Source organism: Phasianus colchicus, chromosome 3 (genome assembly GCF_987193195.1).
Source record: "Phasianus colchicus chromosome 3, bPhaCol1.hap1.1, whole genome shotgun sequence".
In the NCBI taxonomy this organism is placed as follows: domain Eukaryota; kingdom Metazoa; phylum Chordata; class Aves; order Galliformes; family Phasianidae; genus Phasianus; species Phasianus colchicus.
Window position 1 is genome coordinate 15,253,343 of NC_143438.1, and position 25,012 is coordinate 15,278,354.

The 25,012-nt window shown below is 42.1% G+C and overlaps 1 protein-coding gene across 4 annotated transcripts; it reads left to right on the plus strand.

The window, feature by feature from the left end:
* Positions 1-232: 232 nt before the first annotated feature.
* Positions 233-24,754, plus strand: LOC116226389 (MARVEL domain-containing protein 3-like). 4 transcript variants are annotated; one of them, XM_090137032.1, is made up of 4 exons: positions 233-899; positions 1,055-1,137; positions 12,915-13,084; positions 23,878-24,754. In XM_090137032.1, exons 2-4 carry the CDS (start codon positions 1,073-1,075, stop codon positions 24,582-24,584), a joined length of 942 nt encoding a protein of 313 aa, XP_089993158.1. In that variant the 5' UTR covers positions 233-899; positions 1,055-1,072; the 3' UTR covers positions 24,585-24,754. The 4 variants fall into 4 exon arrangements, with proteins under 4 accessions (XP_089993158.1, XP_089993157.1, XP_031445123.2 ...); XM_090137031.1 differs by lacking the exon at positions 233-899 and adding an exon at positions 10,086-10,241 and having other exon boundaries at positions 1,080-1,137; XM_031589263.2 differs by lacking the exons at positions 233-899; positions 1,055-1,137 and adding exons at positions 3,640-9,167; positions 10,086-10,241.
* Positions 24,755-25,012: the final 258 nt, after the last annotated feature.

The following is a 25,012-nucleotide window of genomic DNA, read 5'->3' on the forward strand; positions in this document are numbered from 1 at the left end:
TTCAATTTACAGTGTTTTCTGAACAGGGTCTCGGCCCCAACAAAAAATGATTTAACTTACTTGTTTGTCTTTGAAACCCCTAGTCTGGATTTTTATTCATCCTCCTCTGAATATTCCCTCCCAAGAGCTGACCTGGATACAGCAGCAAGGCAGCAGAATGGAGTGCACATGTGCTCACAGCACCCAGCCCCAGGAACAGGCCTTCAGCACAGAAGAGCGCCCAGTGGCTTCTCTGAAGCAAATTATCACCTGGTATCAGAGCTGATGGGAAAGAGGAAAACAGACAAAACTGAAAAAGCGAAACAGACGATTAAGGAGTAAAGAATGGCAGATGAAACTAAAAATAGTCCCCTTGGCAGTTATAAAGGAAATTCGTTTGACAGGAGGCTGCTTCTTTTGTCAAGAGTGGTTTGTTATGCAACAGATGATACCAACACCGGCTTCTCTTATCTTCATTGTCAGTTTAACTGACAAAAAGGAGCACAGTTTAACATTACTGGAGCCACAGCAAGACTTACCATTTGTTTGTTTTCAGGCATGTGAATGTTATAAGAGACAGCCCAGGGATGAATACTGGTGAGAAACTGTGGTGCAAGCTCAGCTAAGCAATTCCATGAAAATCTTAGGAGTACAGGTTCATTATTAAAGGCAGCAATTAAACCTCTGCTTACTGCTGTTCTGATTCCCCAGCCTCAAACTCCAACATTCCCAAGAAGGGAATCGCTGTGACTTTCCTGCACAATGGGAAACTTAATGCTAGGTTCTTCTACACACAGACATCCAGGGACGTCCTTTCCTGTCCCCTGTGTTTTGCCTCTCATGAGAACATACTGAGGGCTGAAGTCTTCTGGACACAGGAAAAAGCAAAATATAAATGATCAAAGCTGTTCCATTTGCTGGTAAGGTCTGCTTTTCTTTTTTTCTTTTTTTCTTTTTTTCTTTTTTTTTCCTGATGCTGAGCATTTGGTAGCATTTACACCTCTAAATCTGAAGGTAAGAAGTAGAAACTAAGAGAATTAAAGACACCACCTTAACATCTCCTCTTTTCCCAAAGGGAAGTGATGGCAAAACCATGGAGAGAAGAGGGAGAGATGAGGCTATCAGCAGCTTCTCTGGCAGTTCTCCACAGGAGTGCAGGTGAGCCTGCATGTTCCTCATTAAAGCGCCTTCTGGCAGGCATGCAAGCTTTTAGAACGCCTGCTGATCGCAGCTGCCAATATCTGCTGGTAAGGAGGTAAGCAAATTGCAGTCCGTCCAAGTTAAACAAGTAAAGGCTAGGGCTTTCAAAAGCACAGGAGACTCACATACGCACACACGTGCTAGGATACAATATAGATGCAAGTAAAAACAACTCTTGCTGGTCTTTTGATTGGACTTTCTTGAAATGCTGATTTTCAGACCGAGTACCGTGCACTAAACAGTGGGTTACTTGAAAACAGGGCACTCTCAGCCTATTCCTTTCTCCGAGGAAACGTTCAGCAGAACAAGACTGTAGCCCAGCAGTCTGTCTCCTAGGTGAGCAACTGAAGGCATCCTCTGTCCTGAGCACCCAAAGAGTTTGGTGGGAAAACAAACAGCATAATGTAAGATAAATTGGTGATTAGATCACCCAGTCAGTAGAAAGCCTTCAGTGAAAAACATGGGCAGTTTTTAGCTTTTTCCTTCAGACTGAAAACATACAGTGTACATGCAGGAAGTACTACAGACTTAAAACAAAAACAAACAAAAAAACAAAAAACAACAACAACAAAAAACCCTATAACAACTATTGAAATAATTTGTTCTATTTACCACTCAGTGAAGGGAGAACTCAGTGCAGACGCTGCCCCACAGCAGGCACACCTGTCGTTAGCTGTTCAGGCCACAGGATGCCACTGTTGCATTTCTTTTTCAGGAGGTCAAAACAAAACTGCGACAAATGGTGTGAACTGGATACCTAAGTTTAATTCCTCTTTCTCCCTTTTTAGTGTAGACATTTGCCAGTGTTACAGCCCCAGGCAGTCCAGATGTAAATAGCTCACTCCCACAGCATTGTGTGTTTTGATCAGGAACAAAATGTTTGGATACCTTTTAAGGTCACATTACTGAATACAGCATCTCTGCACCTTCATAAATTTTCTACGGACAAGAACTCTTTCCGATGGCTGCCAGGAGTGCTGATTCCAATCCTGATAGTTTTGACCGCAAAACAAATATCCACTGTTACTGGATTTTATCTGTGTTCAGATGAGAAAAGAAAAACAGTAGATGGGAGAGTAGATAAAACGAGAGAGAAGGCAGACTGCTCATAATTCTTACCTCTTGTAAAAGAAGAAAGAGCTCCTACCATGTTAGTAAACCTTCAATATAAATATTTCACTAATATAAATTCTTTCATATAAAAGTATGGAATGTAATGTATTCATGCTAGGAGACAGTGATGTGGCTTGAGCTCCCATATAGCTCCTCTTGCTGTAATTTCATGTGATTTACAAGCTGGCACCCAGAAACATGCCCGAGACAAGAGATCTCCAGACAGGTAAAGACAGAGGCTCTTCATCAAGCCATATCAATGTGACTTCTAGAGCAAGGCATGGATCTGAGCAGGTTCTAAGTGTCTATGAAAAACAAATTTCAGTCCTGAACTATTTTTTCAGCCCAATATTTTTTTAAATTGTAAACTATTAAAGAAAATGCAGTATGGGATTGCAGCTTCCATGAGATTGCTTATCTCCTGTTTTGCCCTTGTGAGGCCTCATCTGGAGAACTGCAGGCAGGTCTGAGCCCCCCGCACAAGAAAGATGTGGAGCTGGTGAAGTGGGTCCAGAGGAGGCCACTAGGATGCTCAGAGGAGCATCTCTCCTGTGAAGACAGGCTGAGGGAGTTGAGATTGTTTGGCTTGGAGAAGATTCCAGGAAGACCTCACTGTGGCCTTCTAATACCTAGAGGGAACAAGAAGGAAAATGACTTTGTACATGGACTGATAGTGGTAGAACAAGGGGGAATGGTTTTACACTAAAAGAGAGAAGATTTAACTTAGATGTGAGGAGGTAATGTTTTATTCAGAGGGCAGTGAGACAGTGGCACAGCTGCCCAGAGAAGCTGTGGGTGCCCCATCCCTGGAGATGCTCAAGGCCAGGTTGGATGGGGCCCTGGGCAGCCTCACCTCGCGGTGACAGATCTGCCTATAGCACAGGATTGGAGCTGAGTAGGTGTAGTGGAAGTACTAAGTCATGGCTTGAACCAGTGACTGAGAGCCTGGTGGAAAGACAGGGGAAACCCAGGGGAGCTCAGGAGTGACTGGAAGGGGTGGAGCCAGGATCCACCCAATTCCAGACCTCATTTAAGGGTTGGCAGTGACGGTGAGGGTATCTCACTGGAGTTCCCTGCCTACCTGAGGCCTTCCCAAGATAAGCAGCTCTTTTCCTTCATTTCTGTGTCCACAGCTGCCCATTTGGGCTTGTCCTCGTTTGCTGCAGCCAAACACTTTGCCACCCCCAGTATTATTGTTCTACTTTCCACCACATTATAGCGTGACAGTGGGCTTTAAAGTCCCTTCCAACCTAAGCTATCTCTTGTTTCTATGATTGATTCTTCCAAGTTCAGCACAATGTAGATGTAATTCTTGATAAAGGACTCTTCAGAAAAGAGGAAAAAAAATAATATAACCATGCCTCAGATTTCAAAAGCCTTTTTGGTTTTGCTTGTTATTTGCAAATAGGAATGATGGCTTACAACTGAGCTTAAGAACAGGATAAAAGAAAACGAATGATGAAGGTTTCAGATACAGCTTGGGTGGCCAGTAACAGCAGGACTTGAGGAAAGTCAGCATGACAGTGACAGCTGTGATGATGCAGAGTGTTACAGATGCTGGTGTTATAGCTCCACACTTCAAGCTGATATAAATAAGAAGGGGCCCATGGATAACAGCCTTCTGGGATTCAAGGCTTCACCCTCGCAGTCTGCAGTGTGTTTCAGATGTGTCCTAGAAGCAGACTATTCCCCAGCTGGAGGCTAGATTGTGTGGCAAAATCCCATTTTTCTGAAGGCCACACTGTAGGATCTTTAAATCAGAAATAGGTAACTGCTCAGCAGACTCTGGGAAGGACTTAGTCCATGAAAAAAAGCAACCACTAAGCAAACAAGTCATAGGCTACCTTACACAGAAATAAAAGAAGCCTAACAGTGGTTTGCAATGCTCTAAAATTTATAGCAGCACACAGTAAGGATTCCTTTTGCTGAAGCAGTACTTGGTGTTGTGCTGTTTCTTTTTCTCTCTATGACAGAAGAAATTGACCAACACAGAACATATTAGTTTCAAAATTCAATTTACCTCCATCCAAAAGACCAGAGATTTCAAAATCATTTTAAGGAAGAAAAAGCAATAAAAGAAAGCCTTCAACCCAAATTCTTTTCTTCTTGTTTATAACAACAAACAACAGATTTAGTGTGAAAGCAGCACTGAGAGGGTAGGAAAACAATTTCTGAAGCTACTTTTAGTCCTGCTGATCTCTGGAGCTTAGCATTCCCGTCAGACTGAACAGACTCCAGTGGGGTGCCCCACTGTCTAGCTGGGAAATCTACCCCTGGAGACCTGGTTGTGGCACCTGCATCTAGCTTGGTATTCAGGACTGTTGTTATTGGAAGGTTTTCTTGGGTGGATTGGTTTCTTCTCTTCTCTTCTCTTCTCTTCTCTTCTCTTCTCTTCTCTTCTCTTCTCTTCTCTTCTCTTCTCTTCTCTTCTCTTCTCTTCTCTTCTCTTCTCTTCTCTTCTCTTCTCTTCTCTTCTCTTCTCTTCTCTTCTCTTCTCTTCTCTTCTCTTCTCTTCTCTTTTATTCTTTTCGAGAGAGTATCCAGGACTGCATTCATCCAAGACACAGATGTTACCTACTATAGTAAATCGCTAGGAAAAAATCAAAATGTTTCACACTTCATTTTCTCTAAATTACTCCCTCTGGACTCAGCAGTCAGCCAAAATTCATCCACAAAAGCTATTTCTATTAAAAGGAGAAACTGATGGCACAATCAGGTATATCCTTGATATAAAATTGTTTCTTTACATGTAAGAGGGCATTTTCAACAAGTTAAAAAGAAACAATGAAAACTTTCTTTTCCTTGATGGTTCTCATCTAAATTCAGCCAGTACTGTATCCAATCCTTCCATGAGATTTCTACTTTATTTTATTTTTTTCACTTTAGAAACATATTCCTACCACTAGCTCTGCTTATTTCTTCCAAACCAGCTTCATTTACTGTGGGTTGTTTAGTGGGTTCTTATGTCATATATAGATAGCTCCACTAACTATTATCTCAACAATTTGTATTCACTTCATATTTTCTCAGGGAAAAACCCTTTGGTTATACATTTAAGATTTGAATGTAGATCTCAGCACTTAATTTTGGGTGGATTTTGGCTCTGTCTTTTCAGCAACTTGGTTCCACCATGACCTTATCCACTTTTTAAACTCTTTCTTACCTTGGCTGTCAGCTTCAGTGAATTTTATCCAGTCTATAATCACATCCCTTCAGCTCCACACAGTCTTCCATCAAACAAAAATGGCAACACCCTAAATCCTTTTAGCCCAAAAAAGAAATACTTTATCAAAACCACTTGTTAAACTGTAGAGGATGGCTGCCAAGATTCTTTCATATTTCAACCCCTTCTTCCACACCAAAAAGAAGTCAATTTCCAACCAAGCCTTCCTGTGGTTATTATATACATATTTATTCTTACCCTCCATCTAGCTTATTTTCTGCCACCAAGGGAGAAGCATCCACTGCTTGTATGAACCTTGCCTGTGTAAGTCAATATTCCTTGTATCTAGTGTCAAGAGCAGAGCAGACATCCTTTGCCAGATGTAAATTAAGAATGGATTTTCCAAAGGTTTCCGTTATACAGATGGGAGAACAGAATTAATATAAGTACCCTAATCATCTTCAGCATGAAATCTGGCAAACTATCCCACACTACCTTTAATTAGAAACTTAGAAGCAGTAAAGCACTCCTGCTATTAAACTGTCTTTGCTACCAAAATCACAGCCTCAAACTGAGAAAGTGTTTTGTTCATTATGTGAGTCAAGTGAAGTCCCTGGTAACTGGAAAAAAATGCAGTGTCACATTCATTTTTAAGAAGCGTAGTAAGGATGACCCAGCGAACTATCAACTTGTCAGCCTCACCTCTGTGCCAGGGAAGATCATGAAAGATCATGGAATAGAACATCCTGGAAGCACATGGAAGGGAGGGAGCCGATACAAGACAACCAGCACAGCTTTAACAAGGGCAAATCCTGCCTGAGCAGCCTAGTGGACTTCTATGATGGTGTAACTGAATCAAGGCACAATGGAAGAGCCACTGATGTAATCTATCTGGACTTCAGGAAGGCCTTTGACACAATCCCCTGCAACATCCTTTTCTCTAAATTGGAAAAATATGGATTTGATGGCTGGACTATTTGATGGACAAGGAGCTGGTTGTGAGATCGTGCCCAAAGAGTAGTGGTTAAAGGCTCAGTGTCCACATAGAGACCAGTGATGAGTGGTGTCCCTCAGGAGTCAGTATTGGAACAGATGTTCTTTAGTGTCTTCATCAGTGACATCACCAGTGGGATCAAGTGCACCCTCAGCAAGTTTGTGGATGACACCAAGCTGTGAGGTGCAGTATCATAGAATCACAGAATGGCCTTGATTGAAAAGGACCACAATGATCTAGTTTTAACCCCTCTGTTATGTGCAGGGTTGACAACCATCAGACCAGGCTGCCCAGACCCACATCCAGCCTGGATGCAGTAGACATGCCTGGGGGATGTTATGCCATCCAGAGGGACCCAGACATGCTGGAGCAGTGAGCACAGGAGAACTTCATGAGATTCAGCAAAGCAAGTAGAAAGTCTTGCACCTGAGTCATGGCAAATCCTGCTCTCATTGCAATCTGGGGTGTTTAAGGATAGAGCACAGCCAAAAAAGAGTACTGGTGGATGGCAAGCTGGACATGAGCCAACAATGTGCCCTCACAGCCCAGAAAGCCTACTGTATCCTGAACTGCATCAAAAGAAACATGGTCAGCAGAGCAAGGGGAACAATCCTGCCCCTCTACTTCGCACTGGTGAGACCTCACCTGGAGTACTGAACCCAGGCGTGGAGTTCTCAGTAAAAGAAGAGAAACTGAGCTGCTGGAGCACATCCAGAGGAGGGTGATAAAAATGATCCAATGGATGGATCCGATGAGGTCAGGCTGAGAAAACTGGGGCTGTTCAGCTCTGGGGTGACCCGATAGTGGCCTTTCAGTATATAAAGGGAGGCTATAAGAAGGCTATAACAGACCCTCTAGCAAGGTCTGTTGTAATAGGATGAGAGGAAATTGTTCCAAACTAAAAGAGGAGAGATTTAGACTAGATATGTGAAAAAAGGGTTTTCCAATAACAGTAGCAAAGCACTGAAACAGGTTGCCCAGAGAGGTGGTAGATGCCCATTCCTGGAGATATTCAATGCCTGGCTGAACAGGGCTCTGAGCAACATTATGTCACAGTAGGTGCCCCTGTTCATCGCAGGGGAGTTGGACTAGATGGCCTTTATGGGTCCCTTCCAATCCAAATGGGTTTATGATTCTGTGAAGTAACTGATGGTAGGCAGTAGCATCTTAAACCGTAGTTCCACATTAAAGCTTCAGTTCCATTAAGCACTCACCACTGCCAAGAGAGGTAGCCTTCTCCCCACATCCCTCCCCCCAGTTTCTTCCCTCTGAGACGTGTTTTTGCCAAGTCCTTGTTCCAGCACACATTTGATTGCAGCACAAAGCCAATTCATCTCACTAAAACAGCAGAAAGTAAATTGGTTTTGGCTGGAAAGCAAGCTGAATTGGCTTACTATGTGATCAAGTGAGCACCAGAGTTGGTGCAAGACAAAGAGAAGACAAACTGTATGGCTAAAGACAGGAACAGTAAAAGAGGTCTAGGAGAGATGGGAATGGTAAACAGCAGAATAAGCTGTTAACACAGTTCAACTGGAGCAGGAAATCATAGCCTTACTGTGCTCCAGCAATTTACAAAATGCATGTCCAAGTACTCAGTTCCCGTAGCTATCTCCTCATTCCAAGGGCAGCAGTTCCTCTGATACCCACAAATTACTTAAAGGGGATTTTGCATTTAGCCCTACAATAGGGCCGCACTGTAACAGCTGCACATCTTAAGCCCAAGTTCAAGAAACATTGGTACCCCGAGTGTGTTGCTGTATAAGCCTTTGGAAAGCCAAGAATTTTTTCTTGTCCCAGCTCTTCTCAGGGCTCTGCCTTGCACCACGGGCCTCAGGAAACTTTCCAAAGCTGCAGATTAGCTGGGCACTGTGCCATGTGAGCCCCACCATCCTACTGTTCCGGCACCGACAGCTCTCTCTATGGGACTGCACAATGAGCATCCAGTACACAGCACTGCCAGTCCATGGGTCTGCCCATGGCTCTCTACACAAATGGAGATATCCTCTACCAAAAAGGCTTTGTGTTTGTTGCTTTTTCAAAGCCTGCGGACAGCGGGCATCCTGAAGAGCAGCACAGCGCTCCTGTGGGGAAGTATCGCAGGCTGGCAGAGCAGAGACAGAGCCCCAGAACGGCCACACGTTGCTTCAGCAGCGAAAGGCCTTTCAGCAGAGCACCACACAAACAGACTGTACGCTGTGTGTTTGCACGGGCAGTTAGCTACAAAACAGCTTTACACCTGAGGGTATGAAGCAGCCACCTTCTTTTTCAAGTCACCAACAAGTGCCACAGCCTTTGAACAGCCTGTTGCCACCCATCTGGACCAGCACAGGCTTTCCAACCCCAAGCACTGCATGGCTTTAAAAGCAACAGAAGTAATTTTAAAAAGGCAGCTGCTGGGAGAGGCAGGGGGGCTTGAATTCTCATTTTATTGACCTTCCCCCCTCCCAGAGCCCCCGCTTTCCAGAAGGAGAACCGAGGCCTTCGTTTATTAAAGTAAACAACGCCAGGGCCGCCGCACGGCCCCGAGGTTTCGCTCTCCCCCGTGTCCGGGCCGGGCGCGGTGGCAGCAGCGCCTCACGCTGAAGCCGGGCAGCTCCGGGCGGGTATGGCGCAGCTGCTGCCCCGCGCCAGGGGCCGCCCCCCCGCGGCGGGAGGAGCGGCGGGTGGTGGAGGGCGGACCTGGGCTGGCCGAGAGCCGGAGCTCCGCGCTGCCCTCAGGTGAGGGGTTGGGGGGCACGGGCTGGGCCTCGTCTCGCTGAGATTTGGGGTCTTAGCCGCCTTTCAAAGAGCCCTCTGCTCCAAACGGAGCAGCCGAGCCGAGGAGAGTCTCTTTGTCAGTTGGCCGGAAAGAAAAATCGACTTCTTTCCTTAATGGCACCCAGAGGAGACTGAAGGGAAGTCATTATGTGAGGCCTGAGCTTGATCAGTCAAAACCACATCGACCGTGGGTGCTGCTGTGCTGCTGCTGGGGCTGAGGGGCGCGGAGGTGCTCGTGCTGTGCTAAGTGACCTCTCACAGCTTTGGGCTCAAATAGACAGCCTTCAGCAGGGTCTGTTGTGGCAGGACAAGGGGAAATGGCTTCAAACTGAGAGTGGGGACGTTTAGATTGGGTGTAAGGAAGATTTTTACAATTAGGTTAGCGAAGGACTGGTTTCTCAGAGAGTTAAAGGATGCCCCCCACTTCCCCTCCTCTATCCTTAGAGACATTCGGGTCAGGCAGGACAGGGCACTGAGCAACCTGATCTAGCCGTTGGTGTCCCTGTTCATTGCAGGGCAGCTGGACTAGACATCTTCAAGGGCCCCCTTCCAACTCAAACGATTCTATGATTCTGTGTTTCTCTATACGGCCAACACGCCTTGTCCTTGTAGCAGGAAAGTAAGAGTGGATCTTATAAATAAATTCAGTGTAAAAACTGTTGAATATAGAAAAATGTCCTTCTTGATCAATAGGAAAAAGTAGAGAAATCTACTTTACTGAAGTTACTTGTAGTTTAAAGAAGTTTACTACCTACTTTTCTTAAGGAAGTCTTTACTGTGTCTGGAGTCAGCATGAAATGGATGCATTCTGTGGGCACCAGTCAATGAATAACTTTGAGTGGAGCTGTAAAATGAATCAGTTTTATTCCTCTGGGGCAGGAAGTTATTTTTGAAATAAAGAGCACATGTAAGAGACAAGATGGCTCATGCTGGGAAGCGATACCAAGATAAGCAACGTGGATACCATGAGAATCGTGGATCTGTTGGATATGAGGAAGACAGAAAAACAAAAAAACCAAGCCCATACAATGGAAGGTACGTCTTATCACCTTAAAGGAGCATATCACAGCAAGTCTGCTATGTTTGTTATTTTGTTTGTTTGCTTTTAAATACATTCACATTACAGTATTAAGGAAAGCTTTCACCTGAAATCATGAAGCATGAGAATTCCACATTAAGAATCAGGAAACCGTTCTACACTTTGAAATTTTAAACAGTTTTAAATCTTTCTATTGAACTCCAGGGTAGCTGCAGGCTAAGAGGAAGCAGAAAGAGGCTGTGTGACACAGGCAGATCTGTGAATTTCATAGGGTTTTCTGCATAAAGCCAGATCACAAGTAGTTGAAGTATGGCGATGGCTCTGTGTACAGCTTTTTAAGGGATTGATTGGTCAGCAGGTGACAGTAAGTCAAGACTTGCCAATACATGCTGTATTATTATATGTACCAGCAAAGGGACTTACTGAATGTGCAGGTTGGTTCAGCTTTGAACAAGTTAATTGTAATCCAAAACAAAATCAGTTTAAATAATTGCAGTCAATAAATGTACTTATTTAAGTGCCTCGGGTAGTTTGTGGCACATCATAGCAGGCCAGCCACTATCACTGCAATAAGTAAATAAGGAAGCAGAAGAGATGGAGTGACAAATCAGTTCTCAGGATATTATACTCCTCCTTTCAGCCTGGATAGCCTATAGCATATTAAAACTGATCTTAGACTATTTTTATTTGAGGGCATGCTGCTGGCTGCTTTGTAGGAGATCTGCAGTTGTAAACATTAGCGAATGAGTTTGGTCAGTAAGGTGTTCTTCAGACCTGCTTAGCCTTTGGGAGCATGGTTGTAAGGTAATAATAGAATCAAAGAGCAAGGAGGAGATAGGTATAATAAAGGTTCTTTTGAAGATGAAATACTGAAATCCACCCTGATAATACACACTTAAGCAAGAAAAAATGGGATGAGAATAAAAGCAGCAGTGGAGCGCGCTTGTATGGACTAGAAAGAGTACTTTCAGCTGAGAATAAAAGATGTGGATGATAATCCTATTACAAAAACTACTTACTGTATTTTTTTCTTCTCTTTTAATTCATGAAAAAGAAATGAGAAAAATGGGAATAGAAATCAGCCTAAGAATCATCTTTAGAGGCTGAATGATAATGATTGCTCTTAGTGAGAGCATAGATCAGGAGCAAATATAGTTAAATTATCTTGCAACGTGTGTGAGGATAGCTGGAAATCAAACCACCTCTTCTTAGTAAGGCTCTTCTCTGGACTTGCTTTTGCTGTTACTTATAAATGGCAGGACACACTGGCAAATGGTAGGAGGACTATAAAGGCTAACAGACCATCCCCATGTACACTGAGGATTAGAGGAAGGGAAACTGCAGCTACAGATCTGTAACAACCATGGAGATGGTTCTTGCAGTCAACCAAGAAACTGACAAGAACGAGGCTTCACTGCAACTAATCAAAAAACTTTTCATCTTTTTTTTTTTTTTTTTAAAGCAGTTTGGCTTAACTTAACAACATTTCCTCTGCTTACCAATCTTGAAAAGAATAACTGATTTTGTAAGAAAATTACAGTATTTTGGTGAAATCTTAGATTTATTGACCTAAAGATCTCCAGATCCCATAATTGAAGAGATGGGAAGAGTATTGTAGGAACTGTAATTTGGGTGCCTAATGCTCTCATCCCTTGTGAGCCAGAACTATCTAGCCAAAGTATGTCTTTCACAATGCATTTCTGTCTGAAACTTCTATAGTAAGGTTTCTCTCATTGCTGAGGAGGAGTTGCATCACCCTGAGCTGGAAAGTCCTGAAGGAAAACAGGAGCAAAGGCAGCCAGAAGAGGCCCATTTTGAGGGGGAAAAAAACATCTAGAAGAAGTTGTTTTTTTTTTTTTTCCTAATTGTACTCAGATACTGAACATTGGGGGAGGGTTTTTTTAATTTTATTTTGCTTGTTTTGTTTTCTGGCAAGTAGCAAGATACAATAGAGAGAAGCAGCTGCATCAGAAGTACCAAAGGGATTGCTTTCAAGTTAACTGGAAGTCTTATAAATCACATAGCTTATTTAATTTATGTGACACAGCTGTGCAGGATGCCTTGGTTGTTGCACAAGACCCAGGACAAAGGTCAGAAAAATCAGGAATGTTTCAGCCAAAAAGAGCTGTTGGCAACTACTCGTGGAGTTGTTAGCATTGGTCTTGTTATTGAAGGTCTTAATTAAAATGTAAAAAACTACAATGAACATGATTTAGTGTGAATGCATAAGATAATATTTTTAAGTTAAATCTGGAATTGGATGAAGATAAACCATAGTGCAACGATGCTAGGAAACAAAACAGTTGAAAGTGCTGATACGTGGATAAGAAATTAAAGATAGTAATCGAATAGGAAGACTTTAAAAAGAAAATATGGAATGAGACTTAAAATAGCTCTTACTAATTCAGCATCATCCAGCTGTACCTTGAAAAGTCAAGTTCAAAGTCTCCTTCAAATGAAGGAGAACGTTTAGATTAGAACAAGCATTTACAAAACAATTTACCATTTCTTTTAAGCTGAGCGTTAACTCATTTTAAAAGAGCAGTTGCACTTTTCACGCAGAATAATGTAAATCTCATCAACCTTAAACATTCATTATGCTTAAGGGAGCCTTTATGTCATTGCAGCATGATCTAGTTACTGTATATTATCCATTTACTCTGCTGCAGGTCAGCAAAAGATACCCATGGTGGCCAGCACTCAAGGGCTTCCACCATTTGCTCAGAGCCGTACTCTAAAGCTTCAGCAGCATCACAGGAGTACTTTGACCCACCACCACAGTATTACCCCACCAAGGAAACCTTGTCCATGAAGTGCTCAAAGGTATGCACAACAAGAGGTACGTGCGATTCTTACTGCCTACCACCCACTCCTCCCCATCCCAAGGCTCCTCTAGGTTTCTCTGTCTGTGATCATAAGCACAACAAAGTAAATCCAGGGGAATACATAAAATATGAAAATGAAATTCATGAATGACATGGCTGCAGGTTAGTAATTGTAAATTAGTAATTGGAAGAATCTGAAAAGTAAAATGTACAGAGTATCATAGATACTTGAAGATGTGTGTCCAGAATACGCAGCCACAGTGTCAGCACAGGTGATGTGTTGTGGAACAAGAGGTAAGCTTTGGGATTTGTGAGTAGGCAATCTAAATACTGCTGTTGAAACTTTGATGCTGGGTTATTCCAACATGTTCTTCTCACACTCTCAACTCTGTATTTAATCCAGTCATTACTGATGCATCTTTATAAAGTAACATGCTGTAAAGGCAGAACTATTTTAAGGACATGTAATCCAGTAAAACAGCTCGTCAGAAATAACTGTTATTTTTTCATAGCTAGAAAATGGGTACAATGGGGAGAGAAATGAACGTTAATGTGGGGGGAAGTCAGCCTTAACACTTAGCAAATCCTGTAAATTGAAAGAAAATGTAGCTAAAATACACATTTCTCTTTCAAAGTTTTCCCTCTTTGTTTTTTGGAAAGGCTCACTGCAGTCTAAGTGGAAAGCTGAGGTGCACAGTCTTTGGTCAGAAGCTGATAAGGCTTATGAAGAGCTTAGTGTGGGGTGCTTTTTTTTTTCTCCCATTTGCTTCTCATTATTTCAATGCATCGAGCATCATTAACATTTTCAAAATGTCCCAGATTTGGATGCATCAGTTGACAATGATGATTTCACTCCCACCCCTCCCCCAGGTATTGCTCAGTATTTTCCAAAAGTTTAATGGCTGAGCTTACACCAGAGGAGGGAAAAGAAATCACATAGAAAACAAACCCCATTATTGGCAGTCTGATTTCAAAAAAATGAAAAGAAATTGGGAGTTGGTAAAATCGTGAGAATTCGACCACTCATTGAGCTTCTGAAAATTTGGTGTAGTTTCTTAGAATTGTTTTCAGAATTCTCTGTTCCCTGCAATCAGATAGCAAATGTTATAAATGAAAAACTAACACGAACTTTTCGAAAGGAAGTCAGTGCATGTGAGCTACAACTTCTTACAGCATTGAAACTTCCTGGAAATGCTTTTTAACTCTCTCTTTCTTTTGCCAATAGTTTATCAGCAGTCTGGTGAAATCCCCCTTCCCGATTGCCATAATTTCAAAATAAAGCAGTATCAAACAAGGATGGGAAATCAAGTATCTACCACAATCTTTTCCAAAGCAACAACTGAAATGTGAGCCTTAGCAGTGCATCATTCTCCTTTCACTACATATCTTACTTTTCTTTTTTCCCTAGCAACTATACGTATGCTTTTTGTACAAGTTGACTGGTTGGTCGAACTATAGAGGAATTGTAGACAACCAGAGCTCCAAGCAGTATTTACTTCAGCTGGACACTGTGCTCCTCATCTGCAATATCCCAAAAAACTAAAGTTGAGGTTTCACAAACAGGCTGGTATAAAACCAGTGATCCTTCTAGCACACCTTAGCTGCAAGCTGTAGCTGAAAAAAAATATATATATATTTTTATTGCCTCCTTCCCTCTCTAATCCCCTCCCACACTTTTTTTTTTTCTTTTTTTCCCCTACAACTGCATTAAGAAAATAAACCCAATCTGAATACACTGGAAGAAATAACTGACAACTGATTCTAAAGTCTTTTACTATCGGGAGCATTTGATAGCATCTAAAGAGACTTCAAACCATTCTGCTCCATTTTAGTCCTTTCAACTTAAAAACAGAAGAGAAAAAAAAAACTTTAAAAATTCTGTGAGCAATACCCATTCAAAGCTGTCTAGGTAGGATCATCTGGGTAGCAGTACCAGATTGTATAAAGATTATACATCCTCCCAAATTATATACTAGAGTGCAAGTTTGGGAGGAATGTAGCAATTAGGACCGGTAATGAGCAAGCTGTCCTGTGGATTATTCACTTCAGATTCATGGAATTTTCTGAACTGAAAAACAGTATGCACTTCAGTTGTGTTTCATACCTTTGTACAATCTCCACCTGTTTCATTCTAGGGATGCACTCACATTCCACTGCTAATAGAGGTGTAACTCTACACAGGTAGCACAGAACTAAGATTTCTCTTAATTCCATCTGTTTGAAAACCAGGCGTTTCCTTTTTATTTTCTTTTAACCACTACAAATCTGTGAGATGATCTTTCCTTTTATCTCATGGGAGCTTGTGTCCCTTAAGAGCTTTTGGCTGGAGGCTTTACCATGAGCTTTTTAGGAAAATCAGATACACTATTACTTGGATTGCCTTTCTTCTTGTATCTCCTGATTCTTTTGAACCACTTCCCTCTATGAAACTTTTGACTCTCCTTTGCTCCACCAGCTTTATGTATCGTTTCTGTGTTTATATTTAATAGGAAAATCACACTTGGGGATCTGCAGATCACAGATTCAAAAGACAATAAAAACAAAGAAGTTGGCCACCTTCTGCTTCTGTATTACACAACAGTTTATAGAATGGTGTCAAGCTGTGTAGATATTTTATATGATTATATGAGAATTGGAAATAAACTGCACTTGATAAAGACAAGCCATTCATCAGCCGAGGAACTAGTGCTTGGAATAACCATTTCTTACAGCTGAAGCACAATAGCATATGCTATTTAAAACAACACAGAGTTTTTGGCCTTGGAATTCTTAGTGCTGAAATTCTTTCAGAAAAACACATCCAACTTGTTTTTCACTGTTGATGCAGATTAAATTTCTATAGCTCTGTCTTCTGCTTAGGAAAATTAAATTAGTAATAATGTTTTCTTTGTCAAATTCATTCCTTTTGGTTACCAGAGGGAACACGAGAAGTGTTCGAGTCTGACTGCCGTGCTCCTGCCTTTACATTAGGGAGAACAAAATCTGCACCAAACTCAGGAGGGAACTGCTGATCTTATGTTGGTCATGGATGTTTGATCACTTTTCCTCCAAAGCTTTTAATTATATTACGTATATTGATGTGAAAGAGGTGGAGTGATGGAATTGTAGGGTAATGCTGCTGCTAGTTTTGCTGAAATGGTTAAGGTAAACCAAAATTCTCCCATCCTCAGTAGCAGACTCAGAAAATGCTTGCACTTTTGCCTTGTATGGAACTGTATTATGCTAGCCAGAACTACAATGTTAACATTTTTTTTTAATTCTTCAGCCCAATTAGCACATAAGGACGTAAGGGCTACTTAGAACTTAAAAGATTAGAAAAGCACTTTAAAAGATGAGGAAAAAAAAAAATTGTGATCTATAACTGGGTAGTAAAAGTACAACTGAATCTCTGATCTTTGCTGCCTTAAGGAGGGGCTGGGAATAGTGGCCGATTTCTTCAGCATATTGTAGGTGCTTCCAAATTATCGTGTTTTTAGCCTGCATTACAGCAGCCACAGTTGTTCTGAGAGGAAATCAGTCTGAAGGATTTAACAAGACAGCGTTATCATTTGTAACAACAATAAAAGCCTCTGACTTCAAACAAAGCCAGCAGGAAATATCAAACCAAATTTATTAGGAGGAGGAAATAGAATTAGGGAGTAACAATGACTTTCTCCAAGATATACTTGTACATTAACAAGCCAGCATTAATTCAAATGTAAACATCTATAAGCTTTTGTTTTCATAAAGCAGTTCATGTTTTTCCTGTAGCTAAGGATGCTGGCAAATACTCTGAGACTGGAAAAAGTACAGAGGTGAAAAGTCACCCTGAGCAGAGGGATCTCACTGTTAGACACCCACTTTGAGTTATGCCATTGTTCATAACAGTTATACTGATATTGTTATGTTGCAGTGTTATGTCCTGATACTGTTCTTCTTTTAGTCTGACCTGAGAGCAGGACTTTGCAGAACACTACCTAACATCTGATGCTGTGGAGCTCTGATGGCAGGGAAGTAGTATTTTGCAGGAGGCATTGGATTGAAGTAAAAGACTTTCCATAACTCCAGTTACATATGTTGAAAAACATTGAAGGGTCATTAAATGCACACAGTGCAGATAACTTTATGGATTAAAATAAGTGTTAGAGAAGTATATTCAGCAGTACAAGATAGATCTTTTCAACAGCCTAGTCAATAGGATACATATGTTTCTGTGGAGGCACCTAGTGGGATTAGTCTTTATCTTCACATTTTGCCTCTGCATTCTTAGCTCTTTTAAATTGTGCTCAAAGCTGTCATACACTGTTCCTGTAACAGTTAATTTATTTCAACATATTTTTGCTATGAGGATGGAGTACTAAGTTCCCCTGCAGTCTCATTTGTAGTTAGGCAGCATTCCCCTCCTATCTCTTGCAACGTATATTTAAATACAGGGTGACTAACACATTAAATTTGCCATTACATGTTTTAATCTTGGAATTGGAAAGAAAGAAGACATTTCTAGTGGGAATTGTATAGAGCTATACAAATGAAGATAATCTAGATGATTCAAAATGCTTAATGAAAATGTCACATTTACAAGATAGATGGAGTGCATAGCAGAGTTGCAGGTAACCTTCCTGTTCTAAGGACTGTTTCATTTGGAATTAAATCTTGTTTGCTGTGAAATACAAATAGCCATTTAGCTCTATAAAAACATGAAGAGGAGCTACAGTAGTTAGAGATACCAATTTCTACCTTCAGCAAATAGTTGCCCTGTTAACACATGGGGCTTGACTCTGCCCACATTTGGTAACCATCCTTCTTGCTACTGGGTTTGTCTTCCTCTCACTTTACCCAAATTCTTAGAAGCAAAAGAAATTCTTCTTTTCACAAAGTGGCTCTCAAAGCTAATTGATGATACAGCAAAGCGATGCTATATAAGACGTAGCTGTATTTCTTGAGCAACCAATGATAGCTCCCTTAAAGGAGAAAAATCCACTCAGTCAGGAATGCTGCTTACCAGGTATGGCAACCCACAACTTGTAAAGTGAGTAAGGAGCTCCACAGGTTCCTCCAACCTGATCTACCTTCAGCCACACTATGGTTACTTAAGGAGCAATAACACCCCAATCTTTGTACTTTCTGAAGGTGGCCATGTTTCACTTGGAATGAAAGGAGTGCCTACAGAAAGTTGGCATAAGAAACGAGCGTTTCATTGTTTTCTGGACCGCCCAAGTTTGTTTCAGTTACAAGATGTTTGTTTTGCTACCTGACGGAAGCATGGGTACAGTAGGAAGAAAAAGCACTGTTTCCCAAAAAACAGAACACGAGGTCACCGTGCTGAGACCTACCAGCACTACAAGTATGTGTAAAGCCTTTTACAGACGTTGCATTTAAGTCAGTATTACCAAGTGCTACAGTTTAATGCATGACCTTCTGCTTTCCACCTTTTAGAAGGTTGTGGAAGGTGGTTCATTCTAGGCTAACAGGAGAAAAATCAAGAACATGCTTAGAAGTGATGCTTTAAGGAACTACCAGGGGTAAGAAAAGTTGTTTCTAGGCAGGGAAAAAAACACTGAAACTGTCTCAAAGGCAAGTAAATCTGTTTCATACAGTGGTGGGAAACTGTGTGGGGATTGATACTGGTGGAGTATTTCTGCAAATCAAGCCAACCCTTTTCTGTGACAGCTGGATAGAGCAGGTAGGACAATGGTTGTTCAAGGGAATATTACACACAGAAAAAACAAGACCATACTTTTGGATTTGAGCATTCCAGTTATGATTGTAGGGCTTCTGTGAATCATTGAAAATAAGGCTGGCTATCCTTCAAGATTTCCTAGTGGAGAAACTGTCTTTAGTGAAGAGGGACAACATATTAGAAGACGGTTATTCTTTTTTTCTGGAGTGCATGAATAATTTAATTTTCCCAAGTTTATAACTATTTCTCCCTCCATTTCCAGTAAGATGATATCTCAAACAAATGAGCCTACCCGTATTGGGTGCTTATGTGCCATTAAAATTCAGTTGGCTCTGAGTACATGGTTCCCTTGGGTCCTTTGAAAAGCCAAGATTCAGTGAATGACTGTTGGTCATATATTGCCTAACTCTTGCTTTAGAGTTGTTGTTTTTATTCCTTCTTTGAACATCAGGGAGAGTTCAGCATAACTCAGTGAAAGCTAAATACCACCAGTGTCTGAAGAACACTGGAGACCTATACAGATAGTGGTGGCATAGGGAAGGTTTGTTTACAAGAAGGCTCTGTGTTACCCTGAACTTACATCAGTGAAGTTGGTTTCATTCTCATTACTGGTTTCAGTAAGATCTTGCTTTGTACTGATATATATACATGGATATATATGGATGTAATACCAGTAGCAAGATAGTTTAATACTTTGCTTGCAGATTTAATATTTTAGTCTGTTGTGACTGTTTTTTCCATTTCATTTCCTCTTCATTTTCCTTCAATTTTCCTTCCTCCTTGTTTCTGTCACATTTTTATCCCTTTCCTTCCAAAAAGGGAATCTCTCTCTTCCTCTGATGTTTCTTCCCTCTCCCACCCATTGCATTCCTTCTGCCAATTTAGCCCAGAGGTGACCAAAGCTGTGCACCGAGCTGTGTACTTACCCTCTGTGGAATGCAAAACCTACACTGTCAGGAGAAATTCAGCATATGAGATCCTTTTCAGGACTGTCTGCAGCTTTTGTAAGTCACTATATATGGTCAAAATACTTGTCTGCTCCTGTGGAAAAAATCAAAACAAAACAAAAAACACCACTACCTCTGAAAAGCAGAAAGCTACCCAAACTGGAAGACAAAACAACAACTTTCAGTGAGAAAGGCTGGGTGAATTATTTCTACTGTGTGTGCTGTAGCCTTTAGTTCTTCTCTTCCCTTTTCCTCGAGCGACCCCTAATGGGATGTGGCTCAGGCACCACTTACCTGTGTGGGTTGACACAGTTTCCTCATACTACCTGCTTGCCCTGTGTGAGCTGTCCTGGCCTACGCCCCTGGCTCTGATATTGAGGGACAGCTGGACACCTCCGAGGCTGCCAGTTGGGTACCACCGTTCCTGGGAGCACCTGGCCTGCAATGGAAGCGGAGGGAGAGAGCAAGCCAAAATGCACATGGAGAAAACAGATGTAAAATACCTGAAAAATACACAGGGTTGTTAAATGCAGAGGAAGGAGTGATACCAAAAAGAGTCAGTCAGGAGACGTCCCTGTGCAGTCAGCAGAGGGAAATAAAGTGCCTACTGTGCCAGGATACAGTGGAGGGAGACACTTTGAAGGCTGCATCTATTTAGTCAGGCCCTTGTGAGGTTAGGGGGAGTTCAACCGAAACAGCCAGGACTGACTGTCCTGCTGTCACTACAAAAACACAGGGACAAATGCAAATTGACCTTATTACTTCATGGACACATATACATAACCACAGTGATCCTGAATGTTGGGATTGTTCTGCTACAGGGGGAAAAGCCTCTTCACAGCTTACTGCATACAAGATTCAAACAGCTGTGAGTTACTGTTACTACATAGGCAGATGCAGGGTAGGTTTATGAGACAAAGCATGCAGGTTTAACAGCTTACCACACCTGAAATGGAGAATTTCTGATTCTTCTTTGGCTGTTATTTCCCCTGCTAAACTTGTGCCAGCACAATTGCTCATCAGACCCTCTATGAGTCACTTCAAGTTGCTAAAGTTGCAGGAAAAAACAGCAGCACACAAGAAAGGAGCTGAATCGTTTCCTGCTCTTTTAATTTATTAAAACAGCTCTTGGAAGGACCTAATGGTTGGCCAGAGTATTGCTGTGTAGGGGAAGAATATGATGACTTCCCAGCCAAGGGTAGGAGCTATTAGACTAAGGTCAGCTGCCTGTGGATCTATATGCTTACAGCCTGACTGCTTGTTTTGCTGCATTTAAGCTCACCATTTGGCATAAGACAAAGCCATTGATTAACGCGTTAATGCCATAGCAATAGCCAAGCGTGCACCCAATACAGAAGAGAGGAAAACAGTGAATAATAGATAAACAATATAAATTGAAAGACTGCATTTGATAGAAGAGAACCTATTTGATACAGCAGGTATCCTACTTATGGCAGCAAAGATTGGATTCAAACAAAGCTAACAATTAAATTGAAATTATCATCCACTGCAGATTTGGATTTTATGGAAGGAGTGAAGCAATCCTCTGGAAAGCTCCTGGCAACACCTACAGCCTTCTAGATTGCATCAGTTCTTCTCACCTTTAGTGTTGAAAAGCAGAGTGGAAAAGAAGCATAGGAAAGAAAGTGGCAGTCCAAGAACCCTGACTTGAGTCTCATTAGTTTCTCAGTATGGAGGGGGCTCATTCCCAAAGTCAGCTATTCACTATGCTAATTTTAGGATAGAAATAACGGCCTTCAGTCCGACCAGGAGGGGAGGCTCAGGTTGGATGTTAGGAAAAATTTGTTCTCCAAAAGAGCAGCGAGGCAGTGGCACAGGCTGCCCAGGGAGGTGGTTGAGTCATTGTCCCTGGAGGTGTTCAAGAAATGTGGATGTGGCACTGAGGGACAAGGTGAATGGGCATGGTGGGGATGGGTTGGCAATTGGATGGGATGATCTGAGAGATCTTTCCAACCTTAATGATTGTATGATAATACAAATCAGTATATTTAATTTTAGATTAATCCCAAGATTTTGACCTTAAGAAAGGAAAAAAAAAATCCAAGCCTTAAATTTTTACAATTCTATGAATCTATGGTTTTCAGGCCTCCTGCTGTTTAAGATTCAAGTCTTGCAACACATTCATTGTTGCACAGGACTAGGGAATAGTGTAGTAGATTGAGTACCAGCTTTTAATTATAACAGATAACAGGCCAGAGTTGTACAAAGATTTTAGGGTGCCTAGGTCAAGATTTGAACATATTGTAGGGCTTAATATTTCCAATTGAAGATTGCATAAGGCCTTGGGAATTTCCATTAGTAGTTCACTTAAAAAACTCTGCTGGCTGCCATCGCAGACCTTTAATTCACAGCTTTGTAGCATTCATCATTTGAGGATTTTTCTTTAACACAGGAGTTCTTGTTACTGCACGTTTTATTATTTTTAAGTCAATCCACACATTACAGATAACTCCTGGAGTAGCTGCTAATGAACCTCTTTTCCTTGCTTTCACTCCAATCAGTTCTACAACAGGCATGTGTGAAAACTATGCAGGTACATATAAAACCCACCCAACCTGAATGGCCTGCTTTAGGACATTTTTCACACATGCCATAAAGCACCCACCACTGCAATTAAAAATACAACAGCCCTCACTGGTTTTATTGTTCATTCCATCTGCAAAGGGATGCATCATTCCAATCCTACAGTAGCAGCTCAGTGAAGGTAATGCTTTGTATGAATACTTAGGAAGTTTTGGAACAGCAACAATGGGGATTGGAATAGCTTATTTTCAAGAGTTATAAATGTGGAGAGATTTGCAGCAGGTGCTAACTCTTAACAACAGAAAATTGCCCTTTCTAAAGCTCAGCAAGGGGATGTACAGGAAAAGCTGACACTTAGCATAGCCAAAGGCCCTTGTCAAACCACCACAAGTACCTTCCAGTGAAAGGAAGCAGCAGCAGGAAAGAACTTCTTGCCTCAGCCCTCTGGGGAGGGAATAAGAAGGGGCAGAACAAGAATACCCAATAATCCATCATCCCTCGTGCTGCTTCAGCCCTTTCTTTTAAGCGCATACAATCTTGACAGCAACGGAGCCATGGCTCAGGAGGAAAATGCCATACTGATCAATGCTAATAGCATAAAATGAAAGTCTGTATGCAAGCCAAAGATCCCACCCCCCTTTAAAGGCAAACATAGGACCACTCTGTCAAGCATCTTACATTCTTGGCTGTCAGGCTGCAGCAGGATAAGACTTACAATTCAGTAATTAGCTTCAGGACTTGAGGAACAGCACGTGATACACTGTGGGTTTTCATTTCCTGAATAGGCAACTCTAGCTGTGCTACACTTCAACATCAGTCATGTTTACTAATCTTAGTCTGACCCCTAGTGAGCTGTCACAGAATAATCAGATTCATCTAAGCCGTGCTGGTCCTTCCTGACAGGCAGCTACTACAAGAAGCCATTTCTCCTAGGTTACTTTTATCAGTAGCATAGCACAGGAAAAGAAGATTCAACTCAGAAGTCATAAAGCTTTCGTTTGAAGCTGGGTATGTGTGAAAGAATACACGAACTATCAAATTCACTTACCTCAATACATAAGGTATTTTTGTCCTCTTCCCCCGCTTTTTCTATGCAATCAGTTTATTAATATTCATGAAGAGATTTTATTTCTGTAAGAGATAGAGAAAGAGAAGTGATACATAAGAAGTTCAAATTAACACTTAGGCTCCAAAAACGTGTCCGTTAAAGCAGTAAACTTTTAAGGATCTGAATAGCTTGCACAATTTGTTAAGCCATCAGAGGATTGTAGGTTTTTGTCAGCTTTCACCTCTGCATTTTGTTCAGACTGTTTATGCCAAGTAGTTACAGGCCAAAATGCAATCGTTATTTGCTTTGCTTGGCAGTAACACAAGCACAGTAAAATCTTTATGGATTTTTCCCCTCACGGAGTCCCATTTATCAAACACGCTGACAAATTTTTAGAAAAGTAATTTGCCCAACTTCTGAAATGTGCCCATGAGAGCTTACACTTTTTTTTTCCCCCCTTCTTCCCTTCAAAGAAGCACTCTGTTGTTGCTGTAGCCAGGAGGACTATCTCAGTAATAGTGCTCTCTGGTTATGTTTTTGGATAGATTTTTATCACCCCCAGTTTGCACATGATTCTGATCTCTCTTCCCATCTTTCTGCTCCTTACAGGCATTTTGAAGTTTGTGGAAATCACCGTTAACCTCTTGGTGCTGATTTGCGTGGGCGCTGCCCAAGCCTCTGTTGCAGGTTTTACTTCCGTCGGCGGCTTGGGCATCGGATCCTTTAACCTGAATTCAGCCTACAGCCCCTTCGAGGGCACGGAGCTCCAGGAAGTGAGGGAGCTGGACATGCAGATCACCCAGATGAGAGCCCCCTGCGTCTACGGCGGAGTAGCCTTCAGCTTAGCAGCAGCAGCGCTCACACTCGTCTTCCTCGTTGTGGGGGCAAAACCCATCCACCGCCTCAAGACGGGGCTGCTCAGTGGTGAATGCGCCTTCAGCCTGCTGGCTGGCGTGGGCTACATCATCGCCGTTGGTCTCTACTTGCACTTCGTCACCCAGGTGAACGCCACTGAAGCTTGCAAGAGGCGTGAGAGGCTGTACGCGCGCCGTGGTTACACCTCCATGAACTGCGTGGTCCAGGGTGGCGATGCAGCCGTTGGCCTCTTCGGCGTAGCTGCCGCCTGTTTGTACTTTGCCAGCTTCGTGGTCTGTATCCTTGCTATTCGAACTGTGCGGGCCTTCCAGAGACACATGGCCAAGGCTCAGCACAGTCCGAAGAGCAGCGTTAGAGACAGAAGTGTCAGAAATGACTGCCCCATTCACAGAACCTCTGGAAGCTCTCACAACATCCAGGCTCTTGCCACATTAGTGTGAAGTCAGTTGTGGGCCTGTGCCAGAAAACAGCATCTTCAGCAAGGGGCAGGTACTAGACTTTGTGTGCCTAAGAGGCAGCGATTCCAAAATCCACTGTCCGACAAGGTACTGGAAGTGTGCCTCAAATCACCAAATGTAAATAAAACATAATAAAATAGATGCCAGGAGGATATTCTAACAAGGCTTTTTTTTTTTTTTTTTTTTTGCAGTCTCTCAGACAGACTCCTGCTTTTAAAATGTGTTTGATTCTGATGTTTCCACCCTGCACAGAGCAAATCTGAACAACAGTGGACTGTTAACAGGTTGCAATTGCAGTGGTGCTGAGCTGGTGTTAATAACCACTCCCTTTATTCTCTCTTGGCATCAGGAATTGAACATAAAGCCTGCATGGGCAGCCAGCTGTGCAGAGAAGTCCTTGAACACATCCC

What these genes read in the sequence shown, in the direction of transcription:
- LOC116226389 (XM_090137031.1), top strand. Translation starts at nt 10,126, where the DNA reads ATGGCTCATGCTGGGAAGCGATACCAAGATAAGCAACGTGGATACCAT. An exon ending in CCAAGCCCATACAATGGAAG is followed by an intron (nt 10,242 to 12,914) that starts GTACGTCTTATC and finishes ACTCTGCTGCAG; the next exon opens with GTCAGCAAAAGATACCCATG. An exon ending in AAAGGTATGCACAACAAGAG is followed by an intron (nt 13,085 to 23,877) that starts GTACGTGCGATT and finishes TGCTCCTTACAG; the next exon opens with GCATTTTGAAGTTTGTGGAA.